The sequence below is a fragment of the Dendronephthya gigantea genome, unplaced genomic scaffold, assembly GCF_004324835.1.
Source record: "Dendronephthya gigantea isolate DGI-Jeju-01 unplaced genomic scaffold, DenGig_1.0 000031F, whole genome shotgun sequence".
Taxonomy (NCBI): Eukaryota; Metazoa; Cnidaria; class Anthozoa; order Malacalcyonacea; family Nephtheidae; genus Dendronephthya; species Dendronephthya gigantea.
Genome location: NW_021163041.1, coordinates 588,554 through 610,541, shown reverse-complemented (window position 1 = coordinate 610,541; position 21,988 = coordinate 588,554). Strand labels below are relative to the sequence as shown.

The window sequence follows — 21,988 nt, the reverse complement described above, 5'->3', positions numbered from 1 at the left end:
GAATATTCTCAAAGTTATCTCAAATTCGGAGAAAAAGGGTAAAAATATTCGCCCAACGTGGGGCTCGAACCCACGACCCTGAGATTAAGAGTCTCATGCTCTACCGACTGAGCTAGCCGGGCTACTTCCCATCTAACTCCAAAAAAGATAACTTAATACTCTGCTTCATTGAACGTCGGTAACTTGAATTTGCCCCCCATTAACGCTCGCTTTTTCGACTGATGTTTCCAATACCAATGCCTCCTCTAGTGTTATTTTTAATCTCTATAGGTAACACTCAGTGGTCGGTGATATAGTGGTTAGGACGTTTAAACTTGTCTCAGTATATTAACAATTCCATGTTCCTGTCGTGTGGTGTGGTTCAGTTGGTAGTAATGATTAATAAACCATGAATTAATGGTAAAGGTTAAAGGTACCCCCCTGCCGAATGATTATCTTTTACCAATAACAATGCATTTATTTTGATCAACCTTCAAGCATGGCGTCACTAGCGGGGGTGGGTCTTTTTACCCAAGATAATTTTTACAATTGCGGAAATGCGCAATTGGACAATTTAAATTTTAAACATCGAATATTTAGATGTGGAATATTGATCTGTATGTTGAGGTTGAGGCGAGACTCAAAAACTACTATGTCTATGGAACAAATAACAGCGTCTGTGGCTCTGAACAGTTTAAAAGAAGAACACAATTTTGTTGAACCCGACCGTGGTGACCTTGATGATACTAGTATTGAGTGGAGGTCTGGGAAACCTGATTATACAAAGGCCAATCTCGCGTTTTTAAAGGGAAAGACTCAGAATCACCAAGCTGGTATGTGAGTTGGGCAACTTGGGTAGCAATTGCTAAAAAACTTTGTTACTGATTGTTAGTATAATATGACTCATCTGACGACCAACTTGATTTTAATTTCTTTATCATTCGTTGCCGGTACGCCGTATGGTGTTAAGGTCTTTATCAATAATACGCTACATGGTAGGTAGGTAAAAGTTTATTTGAAACCAAGAAACACGCTAGCCTTATCAACTCTAGGCTGGACTGATATAAGTAGGATGCGTTTCAGTGTCAAACAACAATTGATTTAAACAAAAGAAGCGACTCGACTGATTTTGCTTCGTTTGGGAGCCGATTCCAAAGCATAGCGTCGCTGTATTTGAAACTTTTTTAAGGTACTCTCGATTCGGCCTTGATGAGTGCCATAGCCAGCCTGACGATTTAGTCATGCTATGCAAATTTTATATTATTAGTTATTCATTTCTTTTGAAATTCATTGTTTTCACAGTCAATGAACACCAAAATATTACCATAGCATGACTAAATTGTCTGGCTGGCTACGCCACTGGCCCGTGATAATTAGTTTGATCTATTTCTCTTCTCACAAAAGACTCCCGAAGATCCGGCGAAGTGTGGTCATAGTATCTTGTTTAATACTGACTTGGCACCAGACCGTTTAGTTTCAAGTGTTTCCATGAAAGATTGCTAAGAAGATCGATTGATGAAGTATCATAATTTGCATCTGTTAAGAGCGCACGAAACTGAGATCTTTGTAACTTGTCTCTGAGCAGCATACCACAAGTATCCCAGTATCCCACAGGGGGGAGGGGGCGATAATCGAAATAAGGCTGCACAAGACTTTTATAAACAGATTCTAGGGTATGTCTAGGAACAAAGGGTCTTGTGTGGCAGTTGTGATATGGGTTTTGCATTAGCCATGACGCGTACATCACACATCAATTATATGGGGAACCAATAAACATCATTTTACATTTAGATGGATGCATCTGCAACCTGTTTTCTTTAAGCACGCTACATCTTTATAATGAGTTCATTTGCATCAAAAGAGGATGGAAAGATTTGAGTATCATCTGCATACATAGCTGGAGTGGTTGATCTTAGACATTCATTCGGGCAAATCATCAATATATAGTAAGAATAGTAGTGGTCCCAGTATAGAACCCTGGGGAGCTCCAAAGGTAATAGTTTTAGAATTAGATAGCTTCTCACTGACATTACATTGCTGTACTCAGTTAAATATGACTCGAACCATTTTAGCTCCATGCCAAAAATTCCAAATTGTTCATTCATTTTACTTAGCAAGATGCGATGGTTTATATAATCAAACGCCTCTTTGATATCTAAAAACACGACACTATTTAACTTGCCATATTTTCTAGCCACTCATCGCACATTTGGATTAGGGCGGTCACCGTTGAGTGCTTAGGACGAAAACCAGATTGAGACTTTGTTAAAGGGAATTTTCCGACAGGTAACTACAGGGGCGGATCTAGGGGTTGTCAGATGAGTCACGCGACTAAGTCAAAAATTACACAAGTCCAGTTCGAAATATTCAAACTTCAGTCAGTGAAAATAGTCATGCGATAAATTAACAGTCCAGTTAAAAGTTATTAAGCTTCATGCAGTTGCTGGTCACTGACTTTTGAGCCCTCGGCAAATGAGTCATAATAGCGGATACCCGTTTGAATTTTGCCTCATCGACTTCTGATTCTAGGCATTTGATTGGCTTAGAAGGAGTTTGACTCATCTTTGCGGGGGTCTGACTCATCTGGGCAATTTAAGCGTTTCCGATTGGCTGGTGGAGGGCTAATGCTGGTTCCTTGTTGGCTTGCCTTATCTTTGCCAATATGATATCAACTGATAGAGGTCTATGAAGTGTTATGGAGGCCATTAGAGTGTGATGGAGGTCTAAGAAGTGTTATGGAGGTCTATGGAGTGTTATGGAGGCCAACAGAGTGTTGGAGTGTGGTGGAGGCTTAGGAAGTGTTATGGAGGCAAACAGAGTGTGATGGAGGTCTATAAAGTGTTATGGAGGTCTATGAAGTGTTATGGAGGCCAATAAAGTGTGATGGAGGTCTGTGAAGTGTTATGGAGGTCTATGGAGTTCTGTGGAGGCCCATGGAGACCCATGGAGGCCTATAAAGGCCAATGGAGGTCTATGGAAGTCTATGGAGGCATATAGAAGTTTATGGAGGCATATAGAGATCTATGGAGGCATATGGAGGCTTAAAGAGGCCGAAGCAGGTTTATGTCCCCCCCTCCAAAAAATATTGGTTAGTCCTGTATCTTAAATTTGCGCTCTACCGCGTAGATTGCTAATGGAACAGGAATGTAGGTGTTGAATGTGCGATGAAAAAGGGGGGCAGAAAAAGGGTAATTTTGTAAGTGTGTAGCGATGCACACTAGAGAATATTCGCAAAGCATCGTCTGTCGCAGTTGAACCTAATTCATATCATCATGTTTTTTCCTCCCAAGATGATCTCGGTGTCTCGGACTAGAGATTGTGCTATTCTTGAAGCTAAGATTCTAAGATATAGAATGTAATTCTTTTGCATCTTTGTCCCGTTGCCCATGCTGATAAAAGGCCAGTTCACAGTCTCCAATGCAAATACCAAATGTGCAAAAACAATCTAGCCCTATAAACCTTTCTCATTATGACGTCTCATTGTATTGATAGTCGTGTCATCGTATTGCTGGTTTAAGAAATAAGGCGCCGGTCTTTGAAAAATAGGAGCACGGGATTTTGGCATAAAACAAACCACGAAAAAGTGAAAGTTAGAGTGAGGAAGAATTGACAAAATATATGAATCTTTTAATTATAAAAATGTACAGTCTATCAGTCATCATCAATTAAGTGAATGACATAGTCCATAGCATCGCTCGTTCACATCCATTAAAAGTAGATCGCACATGACTGACATTGCGATAAATAAAAGCCTGTCATAATGCATTATAATTTAAAAATTAGTTAAGCAGGAAATTTGTTCATGTGGCGTGGTCATTAAAAGTTGTCACATGGAATCAGTAATATTAACCAATCTTCTACTAGGTTCATTAGAAGAGGTTGTTGAGAATCTTGTTAAGAAATGGGAAATGGAAGCATCTCATAAGAAGAATATCTCGCAGTGGACGACAATAGATCATGACAATTACTGTATGCAGAGCAACGGAGGTGAAATACTTGACGGTGTTAAAGCGTTTGAAATTGGCAACTATAATGCATTGTTGAAAGGTTGTCCTGCTTATGAAAAATGTAAGTTTTAGTTCGCTTTCTCCAAAAGGGAAATCGGCAGAGGTATTAATTAGTAAATATATTTAAACGATTTTTCCACTCCACTTGGTTGAATGGTGTTGGAAAGGTCCCAGGAATTGTCTTTAAAACTGATGCCTTTCAATATTTTTCGGGGAAACAAATGTAAATTCCGAATTTTCCTTCATCATGATCGTCGATCGATACGTTTATTTGGCAATCACATTTTAACACCATGTTTGGAATGAAAGCCAAGTGGCTTTCCTCTATCATATTTCGTGAGAATCACAACAGCACCAGACTGTCCCACACTTAAACCATAGACAATCCAGAAGATATGTCTTTTGGGTTGTCTATGCTTAAACCAATTGCAATCACATTCACATGACCGGATTTCAGTCTTCGCGTGGCGCGAATAAATTCACCTAATGGGAAATTGGTTTGATTAAAAAATACTCAAAGTGTGCCTGGTCAATTCATTCCTGTTGCTCTTTGCAACATCGCGAACCATTTATCACCTCCAAAGTCTCAGTTTAATAATAATAATTCCAAGATAGTAATTTTCCCCTGATTTAGATGGTTTAGATGATCATTTTGAGAACTCACATGATTTATTTCGGAACGCGTTGGTCAATGGTTTTCCATGGGAGGTGCTCAAGGTATTATGTGGTCCCCCAAATGTTATGTTCACGTGGAGGCACTGGGGCGAGTTCACAGGACAGTATCGCGGTCGTCAAGGTAACGGGGAACTTGTCGAAATGTATGGTATTCTCCGCGTCACCGTGAACAACGATCTGAAAATCCAGAAAATTGAGGCATTTTTTGATGGGACAACATTTCTTGAAGCAATGGAAGGAAAAATCGACCACGAGTTATTACGTCATGGTCGTACATTGTTAGGGGATACCTCTAAACCCGCAATCGAGAAGAAGAAAGATTAACCTGCATCCAGGTTCCTGTTTCCCTACGCAAGCTTGATAAATTGAATAACTTTTAGATTCATTAGTACGTGTGTTGATAATTGCATGCTGATTGTCATGTTCGTCCGACCGGTGGTAAAAGGAACTAATTTTTTTTACTGGAACAACTCAAATAGATATGTATACATGCAATGAAAATTCTATAATTAAGCGCTTTTTCAACAATGTGTCAAAAAAGGCAATACGACGCATTAATTCGTAAGAAAATAAAATGTATGAGCTATTTGATATTCTCTATGATTATGAGTATGATATTCTTACTTATTTATTAAAATGGTTCAAAATAAAGTTTTCGTTTCAACTCTTTAGCTTAACCTTCTTTCTTTCAAAGAAAAGTTGACGAGGTCGAAGTATACTTTACCCCTTGCTGATATTTTAATGCGTTCTATAATAATTAAGGCCGAAGATAAAAAAAATTTTACTGATGAATTCACGGATGTTCATCTCTATATTATCCTTCGGGTTGCAAGAAGTTCACCAATTGACATACATTCAATATAATTGTTATTACCGTTCATTTAATTTTAGTAGTAGAACCATATATTGAACTGCGTGGCTAGAAATATACTTGTCTAGGTTTCAGTATTAGATTGTACAACGGTTCGTTAGTTGAATCCACAAACGTCATATGCATGACATCTGGTGTCACGCTAAAGGTAGCAAATCCTCCTAGTTTGGAATATTCTGCCCAAAAAAACTTGGATGAGTCCTTTGGTACATTGGCTGAATGCTCAGTTGAATTATTCACGTAATTTGAACAACCAGTAACAATATATTGTACTCCTGACCCTTCGTCTAGATGCTAAATTAAAAGAATACTGAATTTTGTAAAGGCATTAAAATATTTGTATGAAAATACTGTCACTATCGAAATAGTTATACCAGGTGATTGAGATCTGTGACTGTATGTCTGCACAAGGCCAAACTAGATGCGATAATCGAGGGGCTTCTTTTGTACATACTCTTGTTTCCAAAAGATATCCGTCTGGCAGAATATACATATATAAATACTTACCCCCCCCAAATTATCGCACTAGTTTCGGCCCTGTATGTATAGTCTTTAGAGTATTTTCAAAAAGAACTATGCATAATTTCACCTGCAAATTGTGATCATGTCCAGAGAGATATGCTGTTACATGATATTCTTCCAGAAGTGGTTTTAATTTTTCAACTAAACATTCAGTGGGTCCATGTTCCGCTATTGACCAGACAGGAAAGTGTCCTGCCACTAACAGATAATCTGCAGTTGACTTAGCAAGCGTATCTTTAATCCAAACCCACTGCTGGGCTGCTTTCTTCGGAGTAGCACTTCCTAAGGCACCGATATTGAAATGAATTATGGTTAATTATCATAATTGTCATCAGGATGATGGAACAAGACCAAGGAGTTGAATAGTTGATTATCATAAGGGCCCCTACTTTACATAATTAAGCTCGTGCCTGTTATACTACGATGCAGACAGGCTGAAACGGAAACACAAAGACTTGCGAGGCAATGTTCACAGTATAATAGTTTAAACTGTGACAGGTGCATGTAACGGCGGTTTTGCCCACTTCCTCTTCACACACACAGTAGAAGTAGGGGCGATCAGTTGGACAACTAAAATCTGATTGAGAACTGTCAGTTACACTCTGGCCAGTCTAACTCAATACCTTTTGGCTGGTCGTAAACTACATCGAGGGCTGTGTTTCCGCATAATATAACTGTATCAATCATAACCACTTGTACTGTGCTTGATGTACCTTATAAAAATGACAACATGTTGAGTTTTAGAAAAGCCGAATTTAACAACAGATATCTACAAAGACTTTGCAACTTGAATTAAGTTTTGTTAAAGTGAATTTTTTGACGTCTTGTAATTGATCAGGAAAGCGACAGACAGGGTTGCCCTGAATGAACCAGGCTCAGTATTAAGGAATCGTGTTTTTTTCATAACCATGCATACTGCAACCTCGTAGTCGTATCCAGGCCCAGGGCATTTTCGTATTACCTGGGTACGAAGACCGAGGAAAGACCGAGGTTGAGAAAACTACATGAACAAGACGCCTATTCTGGCGTTAACTGCGTCGCGTCAATCGTTGTATGCAACTGTGCCCCATTTCCAGTCAATATTTATTCCTTTAGAAAAATGTTTCTTTCTTAGCGTTTCTAGTAAATAGACCACTTCGTACAGAATATAGGGGGTAAAACTGCATTATTGGTGCTAGGCATATGTAGCTAACGATATTCGTGAATAAGGCTGAGTTTGGAATCATGTATCTAGGAATCTGTTTGTACTGAAATTCAATAGGATCGGTCTGGCCGTTTTTACCCTGGAAGGGAAGGTGCGGTTTGATTGAAAAATGGCATAGAATGGCATACAAGGCTTTCGTAGCATACAAGGCTTTCATGGCATACAAGGCTTTCATGATTCATGTGATCGTTGTCTGTAAACCCGTTTTAGTTTAGGTTTACCACGATCAGTGTGTGCTAGTGTATGTAGAGTGAGTATATCAAACAAGACAAGACGAGAATCCAGCATTAGATTACCTGAACGTATTTTCTCGAACGACAGACGTCTAGATTTCCTGCGCTATCGGCCATGCACAGCGACTTTTATATGACGTGTATCGTGCATGCAGTTTCCTGCTTTTGGTTCGCACGACCCCAGTTCGAATCCCGGCAACAACAAACTTTTTATTTTTTTTTGTTTCAGTAAAATATTTCTTTTGTAAATCAGACGAGTTCAAAATGCGAGTATCTTAGTTGGCCTGCGCGGCCAGGAAGACCGGGTCGCAAACGTAAAAAATACGAAAAAAAACAAAAAACAAAACACCGAAGGCAATTTTAGACTGCGTTCGCACAGTGCGCGACGCAGTAATTAAAGACTTTCCCCTATTTCTCTTTACGTAATGTTTCAGCATCTATTTCCGACTCTAGTCTTGTGCATGTTGCCATATAAATTATTGCAAAGCTAAGTCAAACTATCATCACGACTCAATTCGTTCAAATTTCCAATGGTCAATCACTTGCACTTGGCTGGCGGCATATTTTAGTGTCTCGCAATTATGGGGACGCTGGAAGAGATCTGCGATCCGCGATTGCGTTAATGGCGAGAACACTTGCAACACGGAAGGTTGATATTGAACCAGATCAGACCACAAGTTTGGAGGCGTTTTTGGCGTGTCGCCTAATACCACTGGATAAGAACCCAGGTGTTCGTCCCATCGGAATTGGTGAAGTGCTTCGTAGGATCATCGGGAAGTCAATTATCTTTGCAATCAAGCCTCAAATCATGGAAAGTGCAGGTGATGTTCAGCTTTGTGCTGGACAACCAGCTGGCTGTGAGGCGGCAGTTCATGCCATGTCAGAAATCTTTGCAGAAGATGAAACGGATGCTGTGTTATTGGTGGATGCCACAAACGCATTCAACTCAATTAATCGGAGAATCATGTTGCACAACATTCAGTACATTTGTCCTGCCATGGCAATTTACACCTTCAACTGTTATGTCACAGCATCAAGATTGTTTGTCCAAGGAGGGAAAGAAATTACTTCTGCAGAAGGTACCACACAGGGTGATCCATTAGCCATGCCGCTGTATGCTGTTGCCATTACACCCTTGCTGCAGTTGATTAAATCTGATGAAGCTAGCGATGTTCGACATGTTGCTTTTGCTGATGACCTTAGTGGTGCTGGTACACTTGCTCATTTGCGTTCCTGGTGGAAGAACATTGTTATTTATGGTCCCCGTCTTGGTTACTATCCACGTGCTGACAAATCCTGGCTGATTGTGAAGCCGCACCTGGAGCAGACCGCCAAAGAGATGTTCGCTGGAACTGGTGTTCGTATAACAACTGAAGGACATAAGTACCTTGGAGGATATCTTGGCTCTAAAGATGGGAAAGATAAGTACATCTCGTCTTTAGTTGGTAAATGGTGTCAGCAAATCCACGTTTTAAGTGAAATTGCTAAATTTGAGCCCCAAGCTGCATATGCTGCATTTGTATCAGGGTTTCGGCACAGATTTACTTACCATATACGCACTGTTCCAGGTATCAAGACTGCGATGCGAGTGGTAGATGATTCCATCAGCCTGAAGCTCCTGCCAGCGCTCCTAGACAACCGTAGTGTTTCCATCCATGAGAGGAAGTTACTGTCACTGCCGACGAGAATGGGGGGTCTTGGAATACCTATCTTCTCCGACCTGTGCGATGAAGAAAATGAGAACTCAAAGACCATCTGTCAAAATCTCTCAAGCAAGATCGTCCATCAGAATGATGACGCTCCAGCAAATGAAAATGGAGCATCCATCTACGATTTGCGCCGTGAGATAATTAATCATCGACATGCCCAAAACAAGCTAGTGTTGCAGAACTTGAGATCAAGTATGAGTGAAGAGCAAATTCGAGCAAATGATCTCGCCCAGTTGAAGGGATCCTCAGCTTGGTTGACAGCACTGCCACTTGCTAATGAAGGGTATGTCCTCACGAAACGAGAGTTTTTTGACGCAATCTATATGCGTTATCGGTGGCCATTGAAGCGCCTTCCATCCTTCTGCGCTTGTGGAAAATCTTTTACCGTGGACCATGCCTTGTCGTGCCTGAAAGGAGGTTTTATTCATCGACGACATGACGAAATCCGTGACCTTCTCGCTTCTGCTATAGACGACGTGGCCTATGACGTTTCTACTGAACCTGCTCTTGCTCCTTTAACTGGCGAAGTACTTCCATCCAGTGCTAATTCTGCCGACGACGCCAGAGTGGACATAGCTGCGAGAGGTTTCTGGCAGAGATGTGAAAAAGCATTTTTTGATGTCAGGGTGTTTAATCCTTATGCTTCAACACATCGCCGCCAGACTCTTACCAGCTCGTTTAACGCCAACGAACGTGAGAAGAAACGTCATTATAATCAAAGAATTGTTGAAGTTGAACATGGCTCCTTCACCCCTGTCGTTTTTAGTGCCTATGGTGGATGTGGAAGGGAGACTTCTCACTTCCTCTCGTTCCTAGCAGGCAAACTGGCTGAGAAAAAGAACTTTAGTTCCTCCATCGTTCTCAACTGGTTACGTAAGAAGATAGCTTTTGCTCTTCTTCGCGCTAGGGTTGTGTGTGTTCGTGGTAGTCGTTCCTGGAGAACTTTAAACATTCCTTCAACTACAGATATCTCGTTGTCGGAATGGAACTCTAATATTAGATAAAGTAGTTTTCTCTAGTTTATATTTATATTAGGTTTATCTGCGTAATTTTATATTTTTCCTCTTGTATTGTGCATGCATTATTTGTAAGCAATGAAATGGAACTAGTATACTATTTTTAGTAATAGTGAAATTATTAATTAAGGTGCAAATTAAAGGCGATTCTCCATTACGTCCGCTCCGCCCGCGCGGGCGAAGCGCGCTTTGTTTTTCAGGCCCGTCACGGTCGCATGGGCAGATTTTCAAAGGCCGCTTCGCCCGCGCGGGTGAAGCGGACGGTAATGGAGAATCGCCTTAACGATCGCTTCAACCGCGTTCGGTCCCTTTACCGTGTGACGTCACAGACGTGTACATGGTTAACCTTTTATTGTGGAATACTACCGTTTGAAATTGCCAAGAGCACAATTAATAGAAATAAGTGGCTATAGGGACGCGGTATTGATCGAATTCAGTACACTGTTCGATGACGGAAAAACAGGAATTTGTCAGATTTTCCTGACAAAAATTACAAATCATATGCATATTTATCCACATGAAACTATGCATTGCTATTAATATATCTACAACTATAAAACCCTCGCTAAAGCCTAATGCATACGCCATACGCCGCAGTGCCGTGTAGAGGCATTTCACATCATCACATGACGGTTTATTTATGAAAGTCGCATGACTCGTAATTTTCCCTGAAAAAAAGAAACAAATAGCGTCTAGCTAAGAAAGGATTCTAGAAAAGGATTACCTGGAATTTCCCACTTCTTTGTGTAGTAATAATCAGGAAAATTCCATCGACTTGATTTCTCGCTGTATGCTATCTCTGCTGAAACATTACCATAATGATCATGATTGCCGGCACAGAAATACCAGGGCACGAAAAGTGATTTAGCAGTGAAGACATCTTCAAACGTTTCATTAAAACGCTTATCATCAACATTCGTCACTCCAAACGTGTAGAAATTATCACCTATATACAATACAGGGGAAAATCATTATTCGACGATACTATGCAGCCAATATTTCTGTCGCACGCAATAATGCACGGATATCTTACAGTCACTTTATATCAATGTGCTATAAAGAAACAAAGACACCTATTTTAATTCTAGGAAAGTATAGAAACTTCAATTATATCAACGTATAGAAAATATACATCCCAGGATTATCCCATGGCTATAGCATGCACTATTCACTAAATTTACAGTGTGTTCGATGAGCAGGAAAATGTCACCCTAATATCTACTTGCATAAATATATCAATAGTTGCACTAGTAACTCGCATTTTAGCATAAATGATTTGCGAATAAATTTGATTTAAATTAGGGTCTAATTCATTCCCAATTCATTCCTACCGTACCAAGCGCGAGAATAAATTCAGGTTTGAAAGAGTCAGCCAAATTCCCCATTTCTTTAGCAATTGCTTGTTCGACTTGTGTTGTATATGGCGAAGTTGGTAGACCACCCCAATCACCGATAGCAAAGAAATGTAAAGAAGAGTCTTCAGGCCATACTTCGTGACATTCTACAGAGCTCAGCCGGTTGGCTAGCAGAAATATTAATACTTCTGACAAATAAACGTAGCTACTATGCTTTAGGGAAAACATAATTGGCAATAAAGCCTAGTCTCAACCAAACCGGCAATATATTTGACGATAATCACCGGCGTGTCGCGGAAATACGGCGGCAACAGGCAACTAAAAAAAATTTAAGTATGCTGATCCCCACCTGACTCAGTGACGTAACGTCGTCATTATGAGGAAGGTTTTCAAAACTTGAAACCTATACCGGAAGAAGGTTGAACTCTTTTTGCAACTCTGAATCGGGTGCTTTCGCATTTCATCATTTTTATACGGGACTATACCCATTACATAAAGATCGCGCGAGAATTTTATTATTTAGGATGAAATCATGAAAACTAAATCGCAAATGGTTTGTTCGCAACCTAATGTTTTCTTGAAGATATTCGTGGTAAAAGTACAAGCTTTTACGACACACGACCCGCGATATCAGCATATGTTATTTGTCAACCAATATTAATAATTTATAATAATTGTAAAATCATTCGCAGCAAGGTCAGACATATCAAATTTCAAGCAAAACACAAAAAAATGGGTGACTCCATCACTACCAGCTTGTCAATAGGCCTCTAAATAGCTGCATTACTATCACTAAGGTTCCCATTTAATCTAATCTATGGAGGTCGCCGAGGCAACTATCACGTCCCCGCATCTTTCATATATTCATTGACTTTAAAAGTACTGTAGAGTAATTTTGTATCATGAGACAAATAATTAAAGTACTAAGTACTATATAAACATTTGCCCTTTCATTCAAATAAGTCTGCAATAACTTTAGCAACGCGTTGAGGTAGATCTCAGCTAGAGTGCATCACTGTCTTCATCTTCACTGAATTCCCAGACCTAAATTTAAATCTTATCATTAATTTTGCTAGAAAAATGCCAGAATTTATTTACGAATGCTTTCACTTCACTGCAGTTTTACCATTTACCAACGTGCAGCTATTACTGATGGGTAACCAGGGTCAATTGGAGATTGCGAGTGTGACTGATAAAAGACGAATTTGTAAACAGAAATAAGCTGCTGTAGTTAAATAATAATTGTTGCCCAATGCCCATTGTTGGCTTCTGCACATTCGGATCATGTTGTTGGTTAAATAACTTCTGAAACTGACAAAACAGAGAAGGTCCCAGGCACATCTCGTCTGGCAGTAGCTATTTGGGCAATGGGCATGCATGACAAAAATTTGCATAATTTGCATAAAATCATGTACGCCGCCTTATTGATACAACAAATGAGAGACTATATATCCGTGAAAAAACACATTGCCCGAGAAAAGACACATGTGAATCCGGTTGTTTTACAAATAAATATTCTCCTTACGTCAAGTAACTTTGTATCCTCCATTAACTTGGTTAATCCTGTCAGATCCTCGAGATATTTAGGTATATTAAATGCACGAAGAAGAAAAGGAAACCCTTCCCTGACATATTTTGTTAAAACCTGCAAGATTTGTGGAAAAATGGTTATGCACAATGAAAAAACACCAGACATTTTCAAGCAGTAAACAACCCTCGCAAATTCAAAATCCACATTTCTTACGATTTCTGAACAAGCTGTGCATTTATCAAATGCAAGACTGGCAGGTAGGACTTGGTGAAATCTTGAAAGAAATCCACGGATCTAGAAAATATAGCCGGATACCATCAAGTTAACAAATAAATAACATTGAATCGTTTTTTGTTCAGTAATAGATACACGGTATGACGTCTTTGTGATAAGACTGAAAACAATGAACGGGAGTTCAATGTTATCTATTTGTTTTATATAATAAAATTAAAAAAAATCCGAAATTAAACAGGCAAATAGGTTCCCAACACTTGGAAAATTGTCAAAGTAGAAATTTTGCAAATATCACGCGTACATGATCTATAGGATTGACGAAATGCCATTGGCTAGCTTAAGACACGTTCTAAAATGTGATTGGCTGACAAAAAGAGACAAGAGATGACTGATTAATTCGTTAAAATTATCTGTGATGTCCATTGTGAAGTATAGTAACATAGCATTGTAAGCCTGTTGAAGTCTAAATAAAAGCATGGAAAACGTGTTGTTGTTTATCATTATTTACACTCCGTTAGTATACCTGATGTGGGACTAAGCCGAGTGATGAACTAAACTCTGACGATAGATGATGTTCACCAGCACTAGTGTCAGCAATAGCATCAGCACTAAAAGATGAAATATATAATTACGGATAATTTTTTATGTAGCTTTACAAAACAGCGGGCTCAACTCCTTTCTTCAATTACTGTATAATCATACATCAATCAATTTCGTACATTACTTGTACAATACGTCTATCTACCAAGGTACATGAACATACCCCATGGGGTGTTGTAAAACAGAGACAAGTAGTTCTACAGCCATAGAGCTTGCAATGTAAGACATGCCAGGTCGGGATACTGTACATTGTTGGTCAAGAGAGCGGTCTTTAGTCGACTAAAGAAAAACAAAATCCAAACTGTGAATACATAAACAGGTTACTGCATGGCATATGGCACCATCCTCCTCGATTTTCTTTATCCTACACTTTAAGATTGACAAACGGCGCACCGCAAACGGGAAACTAAAATTCGTATTCGTCATTTAACAATTTGCCTGTCCTAAAGTTGGGAAATCTTCACCATGAAAATTGAAGCATGAAATGTGAATTAAGCTGTCGGAAACCTGTAGGATTTACTTTCAAATGCGATTTAAAGTTCGCCCCTTCCGCTTAGCGGTCTTTATTATAGGTCTCAGCCTATTATGATTATATATATACAAGAGATAATGTTCTTACATCTCCGGGGGCAACAACGTCATTACAGAAATAACACCCAAGCATATGGCCAGGTATTGTGGAACAGGAAACATTGGAGGATGATGATTGCTCAGATGAACCACTGATTTCAGTGAATTTCTTTAAACCATGTCGCATTACAAGATACGTATCAAAACCCAAGGCAGCATTTATAACAATCTATGTAATTAAGAACGAGAAAAAGAAATACTTTAGTAGGAATTGTCGCATAAATAAGTGATTCGTCAGAAACAGTTATGCAGCCAATATGCCAGCCACAGAAATTTCCCTATGACAGCGACGCTAAACATGCAGCCATCCGAGAAAGGCGTCAGCACGTCCCTTGAATATAACGGATTGAACGTAGACAACATACTTTTCCCTTTGTAGCTGCAATGACTGTCGGCAACCATCGACTTTCTCTTGTATCCAATAATAAAAAAACAACATCGTGTTCACTAATAAGACTATCAAGCTTTTCAACAGTCTCTTGGGCTGTCTTTTCTTCAATTTCTAAAATGAAATTTTATAATTAAAACCCTGCCATCCAACTATGGAATTTTGAAATGAATAATCAAATGTATATTTCGGTGCATATCCAGATACGAACGTTAGTTATGCATATCGGACTATATTTCCTAGAAAATACTGGAAAATGCATTAAAAACTTTTATAAAAATCTGTGTGCTGCTAATCGGGCGGGTACGTATTGTATATTATGTACATTTTGTACAAACTTCACAGTGAAGCTATCAGGATTTCATGCAGAAAACAAAGTCATGACAATGTTTTTGCATTGTTATCTCACCATTCCGCGCGATTGTGTGGCCAGGCATCGGAATTGATAAATTATGCCAGGACGAATTCTTTATAAAAGAATAAAATGAACGTTATATCTTTCTTATTAGCTAGTACGTAAAAGTAAGTATAAATTTTATTTGCATGACTACGCTAACTTCTACAGCATAGGCTGGTTTGCTAGAGTAGAGGGGAGTAGGAAAATATAAAATACACACACAAAATATAAAACAACATTACAAAATACAAAATAAACAATATACTCGTTTATTTACAACTAATGTACTGATACAATTTATTGCATACACTTATACAATTTATTTTCATTGACCACAATACCAGATCTGTAAAATGCTGAGGTAAAAACATATATAATATACGTACTACACCAGGAAATATTCTTTGGAGTGCAGCAGCTGCTGTTTCAGCTTTTCCTTTGCCACCATCTTTAGAATCAGAAAATTCAAATAAACTTTGTCTGACTGGATTGGAATAGGATATTACACCATTGTCAACAAATGTAACTGTTCGCACACCCCAGCCCTAGAATAATTAAAACCACTGTTTTAAAGAAGAAAGATAACATCATCCAGGGCAAGCGAAATTTGGTGGTTGGGACACCGTTACAAGAGTCGATATAAATTATATATAGTGAAAATTACTCCGACTGAACACAAGAAAATTACCAAAAGTAGCCGGGCTACATTACAGCCCAAAGTACCAGCACCAAGTAAAAGACACTTGGTCTGAGCAATCTTCTCCAAATCTAATTCAGGCATTAAGCGCCAACGCATTAGTTTTAAGTTCAGATCGACGGCAGATTCAGCAAGTCTTAAAATAGATAAAAATATTTATCAAGGAATTTATATTTAGCCATATATCCTGCAAAATACACCAACCAATTAAACTCTATATTAATTTTCTTGTATGATTGCATGGCGACTTTAGTAATTATAATAACTTGTAGGTACACTATAAACTCTATATTGATCAAAAAAACAAAGCTGACATTTAATTGGGAGAAACGTACTTGTTAGGATCCATAGTCGAGCTGAGATCGACCATTCTCGGGCCTAATTTTTGACGATGGTTCTTCTCCCAACCCACGCATTTGGGAAAATCTAAAACATACACCATGCAGCTGTCATAATGTTGGTGAAAATAACACAGCGTTAAAGTTGATAAAATCGCCACCGAAACGCTCGATTGCTTTTTCACCTAACGGTTTTGAATGATTTTGATAAGTTAACTTTCAGAAAAAACAGCCACGCTATCATACAACACGTGTTCAGTAACTATAGAACTACGTGGCGCGGGGCAATTATTTGAAACAGCGCATCCTCTCAGCGTATTCGTATCGGTTCCGCGGATATTTGTGAACGTCCGAAAACGCAACGAATCCGGATATGTACGTGCATGTGGACGCAAAGTGAAAGTGTGCGTACACTTTCAAATTCGCAACGAAAAGTTTGTGGACACAAATGAATCCGGATATGTGTCTTATATTATACAGAGTCTTATTCGTAGATGGGATTTTAACTTGAACAATAGAAATAGCATGCAATAAGTCCTTTTGTCAAATGCCCTACTGCACATATGGAAGTGCTGATATTAAATTTACTTTAGTCAAAATCTTTATTCTTTAGTCAAAAGATAAAAAGCATGCAGTAACACGCCAGAAAAATGGCTAACAATACCTGTTTGAAATGAAACTGTATCAAATTCTACTATGATGCTATGACTAATTTCTCTAACTCCACATCTAACACGATCTCTGTAACAGATCACACGAATGCTCTTTAAATCGTTACCCCTATAGTCCAACAAAATACAATGAAAGAAATCGGCAAAATGTCTATTAAGATTTCACAAAAAGCTTTAAGTCTAATGTGGAAATGTATTTTGATCAATGTTATCAGGGTGGACTGATATGAGATCTATTCCAAAGACAATAAGTTTCGTAGAAAAATCTCATGCTTTCCGAACATAGCATCTCATAACATTTTGTATCTTACCAGTGAAAACTGATAAACGCAATAAAATTCCTCAAAGGCCAGCCAGGATTATTTAGCAATGTACAGGGATCGGCAAAACCAACTGTCACCTGAAAGGAATTATTTTTCATTCTGATTATTACTGATTTCGAATAAACTATATATCAGGTTGAAATAACAACGCTCACCGTATCTGTATTTTTTTCGTAGAATGAGTCCCAGTTCCGAATATGATCCAAGCTTACTTTCTCATTTGTAATCTTGGCCAAAAAATATGGAACTGTTTCGAGGTAAAAGAGACATTGTATCATGAGAAAGTAAATATCAACGGTTTTTCCCAATATATACATGCGGCACTAAACATATTAATAATGATATAGTCTGCAAAATATTTAGAATACGTTTAATAAGAGAGTTCTGCAAACCTGCGCAGTTTTCTCTTAATTTATCATAAGACTCTTGAAGACTTGAAACCTAAGGTAAAAAAGGGTAAAATTACTGTATAGTATACAGATAACATGCTTATATAATGTAATCGCGATCTCGTTTCCAATTAATAGTTGTTTCACCCTTGCAACCATAGTTGTTTACACTCATGAGATGCTTCAAATTAGGCCTCTCACAGACGAGCAAGTTTTCTATGACGTTTTTATGAAGCTTGAGAAAACTTCTATGAAGTTTTTATGTGACAAGTTTTAATTGTTCGTCTGTACGCCTAACTTTGACAAATTTTACTATGACAAGTACACTTGTTCAAAATCTTGGGCGTACAGACGAACAATTAAAACTTGTCACATAAAAACTTGTCATAGAAAACCTGCTCGTCTGTAAGAAGCTTAAGGTCCGAGGTTTTCTCAATTTTGAAATCTGAACGTATTTTCAACAAGTTTCTACTCATACTGCCCTGTCCAACATTACATATTTTTACCCTTAATTCACGTGATAATAACCTGGTTTTGTGTAAATACATCGGCTATAGGTCTAGCTGGACCTTTCATAACTATGCTTCTTCCTGGACAAAGAGCAGGAAATCCAAACCAATAGTAAAACTGATATTTCTTCAAATCCTTCAAGAAAATGACTTGTTATTGATTCAATCATATTCACCACGACACAAATGTTATGAATAAAAATGCTGTAATCAAAAATATTTTTTTATCTCATTATTAACGCTGGTTTAGTGATGCATGTATGTCACATGCTGACCGAACAAAACTATTTGTGATTTTAAGCTTGTATATATATTGCTCTTCTTAAACTATTTAGGACATTATTACAATTATTGTACAATTAGAATATACAAAGTATGTGCATAAGAAAATTACTTACTGCAAATGTAAGTAAAATAAACTGATTGAGAAGAGTTGGTTCTTCTGCTACCTTCTTTGACACAATATTTTCCCATATCTACTGTGAATGAACAACACTTTTTAAAATATGTACAGAATGGTTTTGATTATTGTAACAATATATTTATACCTGCAAAAACCCAAGATCTGGAAGTATGCTAATAATCTATTGAATAGTGATTTTGAGTGCTAATAAACTAATGAATAGTGAAATGACTAGGACAGTACAAAAACCATTACAATAATGCTTATAGGGTGAACACAATTTTGTGTATGGTAAATGGAAAAATGAAAAATGCATGATTAAATATGTAATACTAAAAATAAGCATTATAAACAACATTGGGAAAATACAGCATGAAAAAATAATGGGGGTTTCATTTGCTTCCATTCTATTACCCTTTCTACTACTTCCCTTCTTTCCAATTGACTCCAGCAGTTTCTGCTTGTCTAATGCTTTAAAACTTTCAATTGTATTTGTGTTGTGAAGTTCACCCTTGCAATTAAAACAGTTCTTTGATATTTGAGAATTCCTACAAATGGAAACATGACTAATTTAAACCAGTTTAGTTAAAATTAGGAATGATATAGATAATCATATGAATTTACACCTTCATAATTCATAAACCTTTCTGGTTGATTATGAGATTCATGTTTTTAAAACTACATCATTATATATTTGTGAATTACAGCACATACCCTTATTAATTTAAGATTAATTTCTATAGCCCAGTCAATACCCTGGCTGACAATATCAAAGAAATATTTTTTCAGAACGATACCAACTAAAATATTGTTCCTAAATCTTAATCTCTGCTCATGGTACCAATATCTTACTTCTTACCCATCCAATGCATCAAAATCAATGTTGAACCTTGATGGCAATCCATCTAGATCATCTGGAAATAAATTGTTAAAGTTGTTCATTACTTTGTTGATTATAGGAGGATAAATAACCATGCAAATGAACTATTGTCAGTATAGTGCACTCTAGCTTTTTCAGGACATCTTCATGACATCCAAAACAGGCGTAAGTTTAAAAATCAGCATTCAGCGCATTTAATTCAAGACTGCTACCTGCCCTTTGATGCCAAATAATGAAAGTAAATAATGACATTTATATTAAATAAATGTATCTTACTTATAACATAATTCCCCCTGAGTATTTTAGCAGATTCATCTAGGTGATAATCTTCCAATTTCTTGCGCTGTAAACTGCTCCAAAATCCAGCATCCACAGCACTAGAAAATGGGGCGAATTGAAGAATTTTCTCGTACTGTTTTCCTTCTTGATCAACCATGTTTTACTTTTACTTCATTTTCTATTTCTTTTAATTAATTTGATATTTGATAAATTATATTCCACAATATTATCATAAATTATGTAATATTCATAATTAGTGTTTCCAGTAACAAAACAAATCTTTCATTCTATTATCCGGTTGAATGTTTAGGAATTTAGGAGCCGCTCTGGCCTGAGTGGCCTTTTAGCTTGAGGTTTTTTAGAAACCGAAACGAATTCTGTTTTTTGTGAGTATTGATGGATTTCTGACTTCATTTTGTGAATTTGATTTATTGAAGAAGAATATACTACTAGCTACTCACTACAAACATTAACATTCCTCTGAATGAGTCTTAAACTGAGGGGTGTAACATTCAAGTTTTACCGAGGAACACGTAGCAATCTGTTTTATTACTCTTTAAAGCGATTCACCAACAGACGAGCTTACCTCTCTTTCAATTAAAGATTGGAATGCAATTTGTTCATTTGTTCAGTCTATGGGGAAACTAGGAAATTTCCTCGGTATACTACAAATCGCTGCAGCCTACAAATATAAATATAAAAAAAAGACATGAGGATGATAAAAAAAGTAATGAAGATGTCATTTCAAACAAATCTTCTTCGTTCAGTATTTCCTAATTTTGTATCTGAATGCTTTTTCGCACATATACCAGAGAATGAACAACGTTGAGGACTCGAAAAACTGATATTTGCACAATTGCCTGGCCTCCTTCCCAAGTAGCTATACAGGATTTCCACTAAATCGTAACTGAATCGTTAAGTACGAACGAATTATTGGCAATATTGCGTCATAAATACAACGAATTATTAATCGTTGCTTGTGGGTGTAGACGAAATTTCATACTTTCATTTTGGGGTATAAATGCAAAAAATGCAACGCAACGTTCCTTAGGAATCGGAATCTTAACCTCCATAACATGTCAGGCAGACGGCGTTTTAGAAAATGCAAAATGCTAAAGCCCCGTTTACACTACACTCGATTTATTGGCACGGCACGGCTAAAATAGGTACCCGTACCCATTTCATCTGTGCTCGGCCTTTGTTTTGGTAGCCTGAACACTAATAAAATTGGGTACGGGTACCAATTTTAGCCGTGCCGTGCCGATAAATTGACTGTAGTGTAAACGGGGCTTAAAACATCACTGAAGCTTGATCAGGTTGTCTGCCTTGCAGGTTTTCCCAATTAACTGATCAAGCTTTGATGTTTATAGCAATTGCTATTTCTAAATGACCGTTTGCGACGCAGGATACACCTCTGCGAATCTGCTATGCCGAGTTGGCGTAGCAGCAACTCCTGCGAGTCGGTCAGTCAGCTACAGACAAATGCGTTGCTTCCAGTAGCCAGTATGACATCACGTAATCAGTGAAACACTTTGATAACTAAATGCGAGTTTTCTTCTTGAGGTCAGCTAAGAGACCATAAGAATGATAAGATCTGTATAAAAAATATGTTAGCTGCATTTAGGAGTGTCAGAATAGTAATATCCGTTTACGAGTTATCCAAATTTTTTCACATGCTGATTTAAATCATATGTTTAAATTTTAATACACCCAGGTATTTTATATAAACCAGGTATTTTATATAAAACGTTTTGCTTATCCGCGATTACACATCATTAATATAGCATGATATTAATAAAATATAGTTTAACAAAGTAGTTATCTTCATTCTTAAAGAGTGCATGGCTGCCTCCTTTCGTCATATCGGCACCTTAGTGCCAGGGTGCAAATTGCAAAACAGGCAAATTTGGAAGAGGAGGAGAATTTAAAGAATTAAGACAGATTTGAGAAATGGGAACATAGGATTAAGACCCCCTCAAAGAATTATTTAATACATTTAATAACACGTAAAGCTCTTTATACTCTGTCTCTGGATGCACGAGTGTGCATATAAGCTATAATTATGTATGACTTCATCTACTTGTGCATGTTTTGCTAATATATCCTATACTTATCTGTGAACAATTCAGCGAAAGAACTTACTCCTTT

At 37.7% G+C, this 21,988-nt stretch overlaps 3 protein-coding genes and 1 non-coding gene across 5 annotated transcripts; 1 reads left to right on the top strand and 3 right to left on the bottom strand.

Moving 5' to 3' along the window:
• Window positions 1-49: 49 nt before the first annotated feature.
• On the bottom strand, window positions 50-122 carry Trnak-cuu. The gene has a single exon. It is a non-coding gene; the product is annotated as a tRNA-Lys (tRNA).
• A 422-nt stretch (window positions 123-544) lies between these two features.
• LOC114524524 lies at window positions 545-5,080 on the top strand. The gene is made up of 3 exons (XM_028545626.1): window positions 545-812; window positions 3,844-4,047; window positions 4,621-5,080. Exons 1-3 carry the CDS (start codon window positions 599-601, stop codon window positions 4,983-4,985), a joined length of 783 nt encoding a protein of 260 aa, XP_028401427.1. The 5' UTR covers window positions 545-598; the 3' UTR covers window positions 4,986-5,080.
• A 212-nt stretch (window positions 5,081-5,292) lies between these two features.
• Window positions 5,293-11,837, bottom strand: LOC114524523 (tartrate-resistant acid phosphatase type 5-like). Of its 2 annotated transcripts, XM_028545625.1 has the most exons (6): window positions 11,553-11,837; window positions 10,941-11,162; window positions 6,678-6,767; window positions 6,122-6,336; window positions 5,536-5,826; window positions 5,293-5,409 (listed from the first exon to the last, which is right to left on the bottom strand). In XM_028545625.1, the coding sequence occupies exons 1-5, from the start codon at window positions 11,797-11,799 to the stop codon at window positions 5,581-5,583; spliced, it is 1,020 nt and encodes a 339-aa protein (XP_028401426.1). In that variant the 5' UTR covers window positions 11,800-11,837; the 3' UTR covers window positions 5,293-5,409; window positions 5,536-5,580. The 2 variants fall into 2 exon arrangements, with proteins under 2 accessions (XP_028401426.1, XP_028401425.1); XM_028545624.1 differs by having other exon boundaries at window positions 5,293-5,826.
• A 485-nt stretch (window positions 11,838-12,322) lies between these two features.
• LOC114524568 (ubiquitin-like modifier-activating enzyme ATG7) lies at window positions 12,323-20,033 on the bottom strand. Its single transcript, XM_028545685.1, has 20 exons — window positions 19,838-20,033; window positions 19,541-19,595; window positions 19,112-19,229; window positions 18,677-18,754; window positions 18,298-18,414; window positions 17,773-17,821; window positions 17,536-17,627; window positions 17,369-17,457; window positions 17,051-17,166; window positions 16,384-16,474; window positions 16,040-16,184; window positions 15,738-15,896; window positions 15,364-15,421; window positions 14,932-15,068; window positions 14,556-14,735; window positions 14,100-14,215; window positions 13,860-13,944; window positions 13,316-13,396; window positions 13,097-13,216; window positions 12,323-12,615 (listed from the first exon to the last, which is right to left on the bottom strand). Exons 1-20 carry the CDS (start codon window positions 19,995-19,997, stop codon window positions 12,574-12,576), a joined length of 2,088 nt encoding a protein of 695 aa, XP_028401486.1. The 5' UTR covers window positions 19,998-20,033; the 3' UTR covers window positions 12,323-12,573.
• Window positions 20,034-21,988: the final 1,955 nt, after the last annotated feature.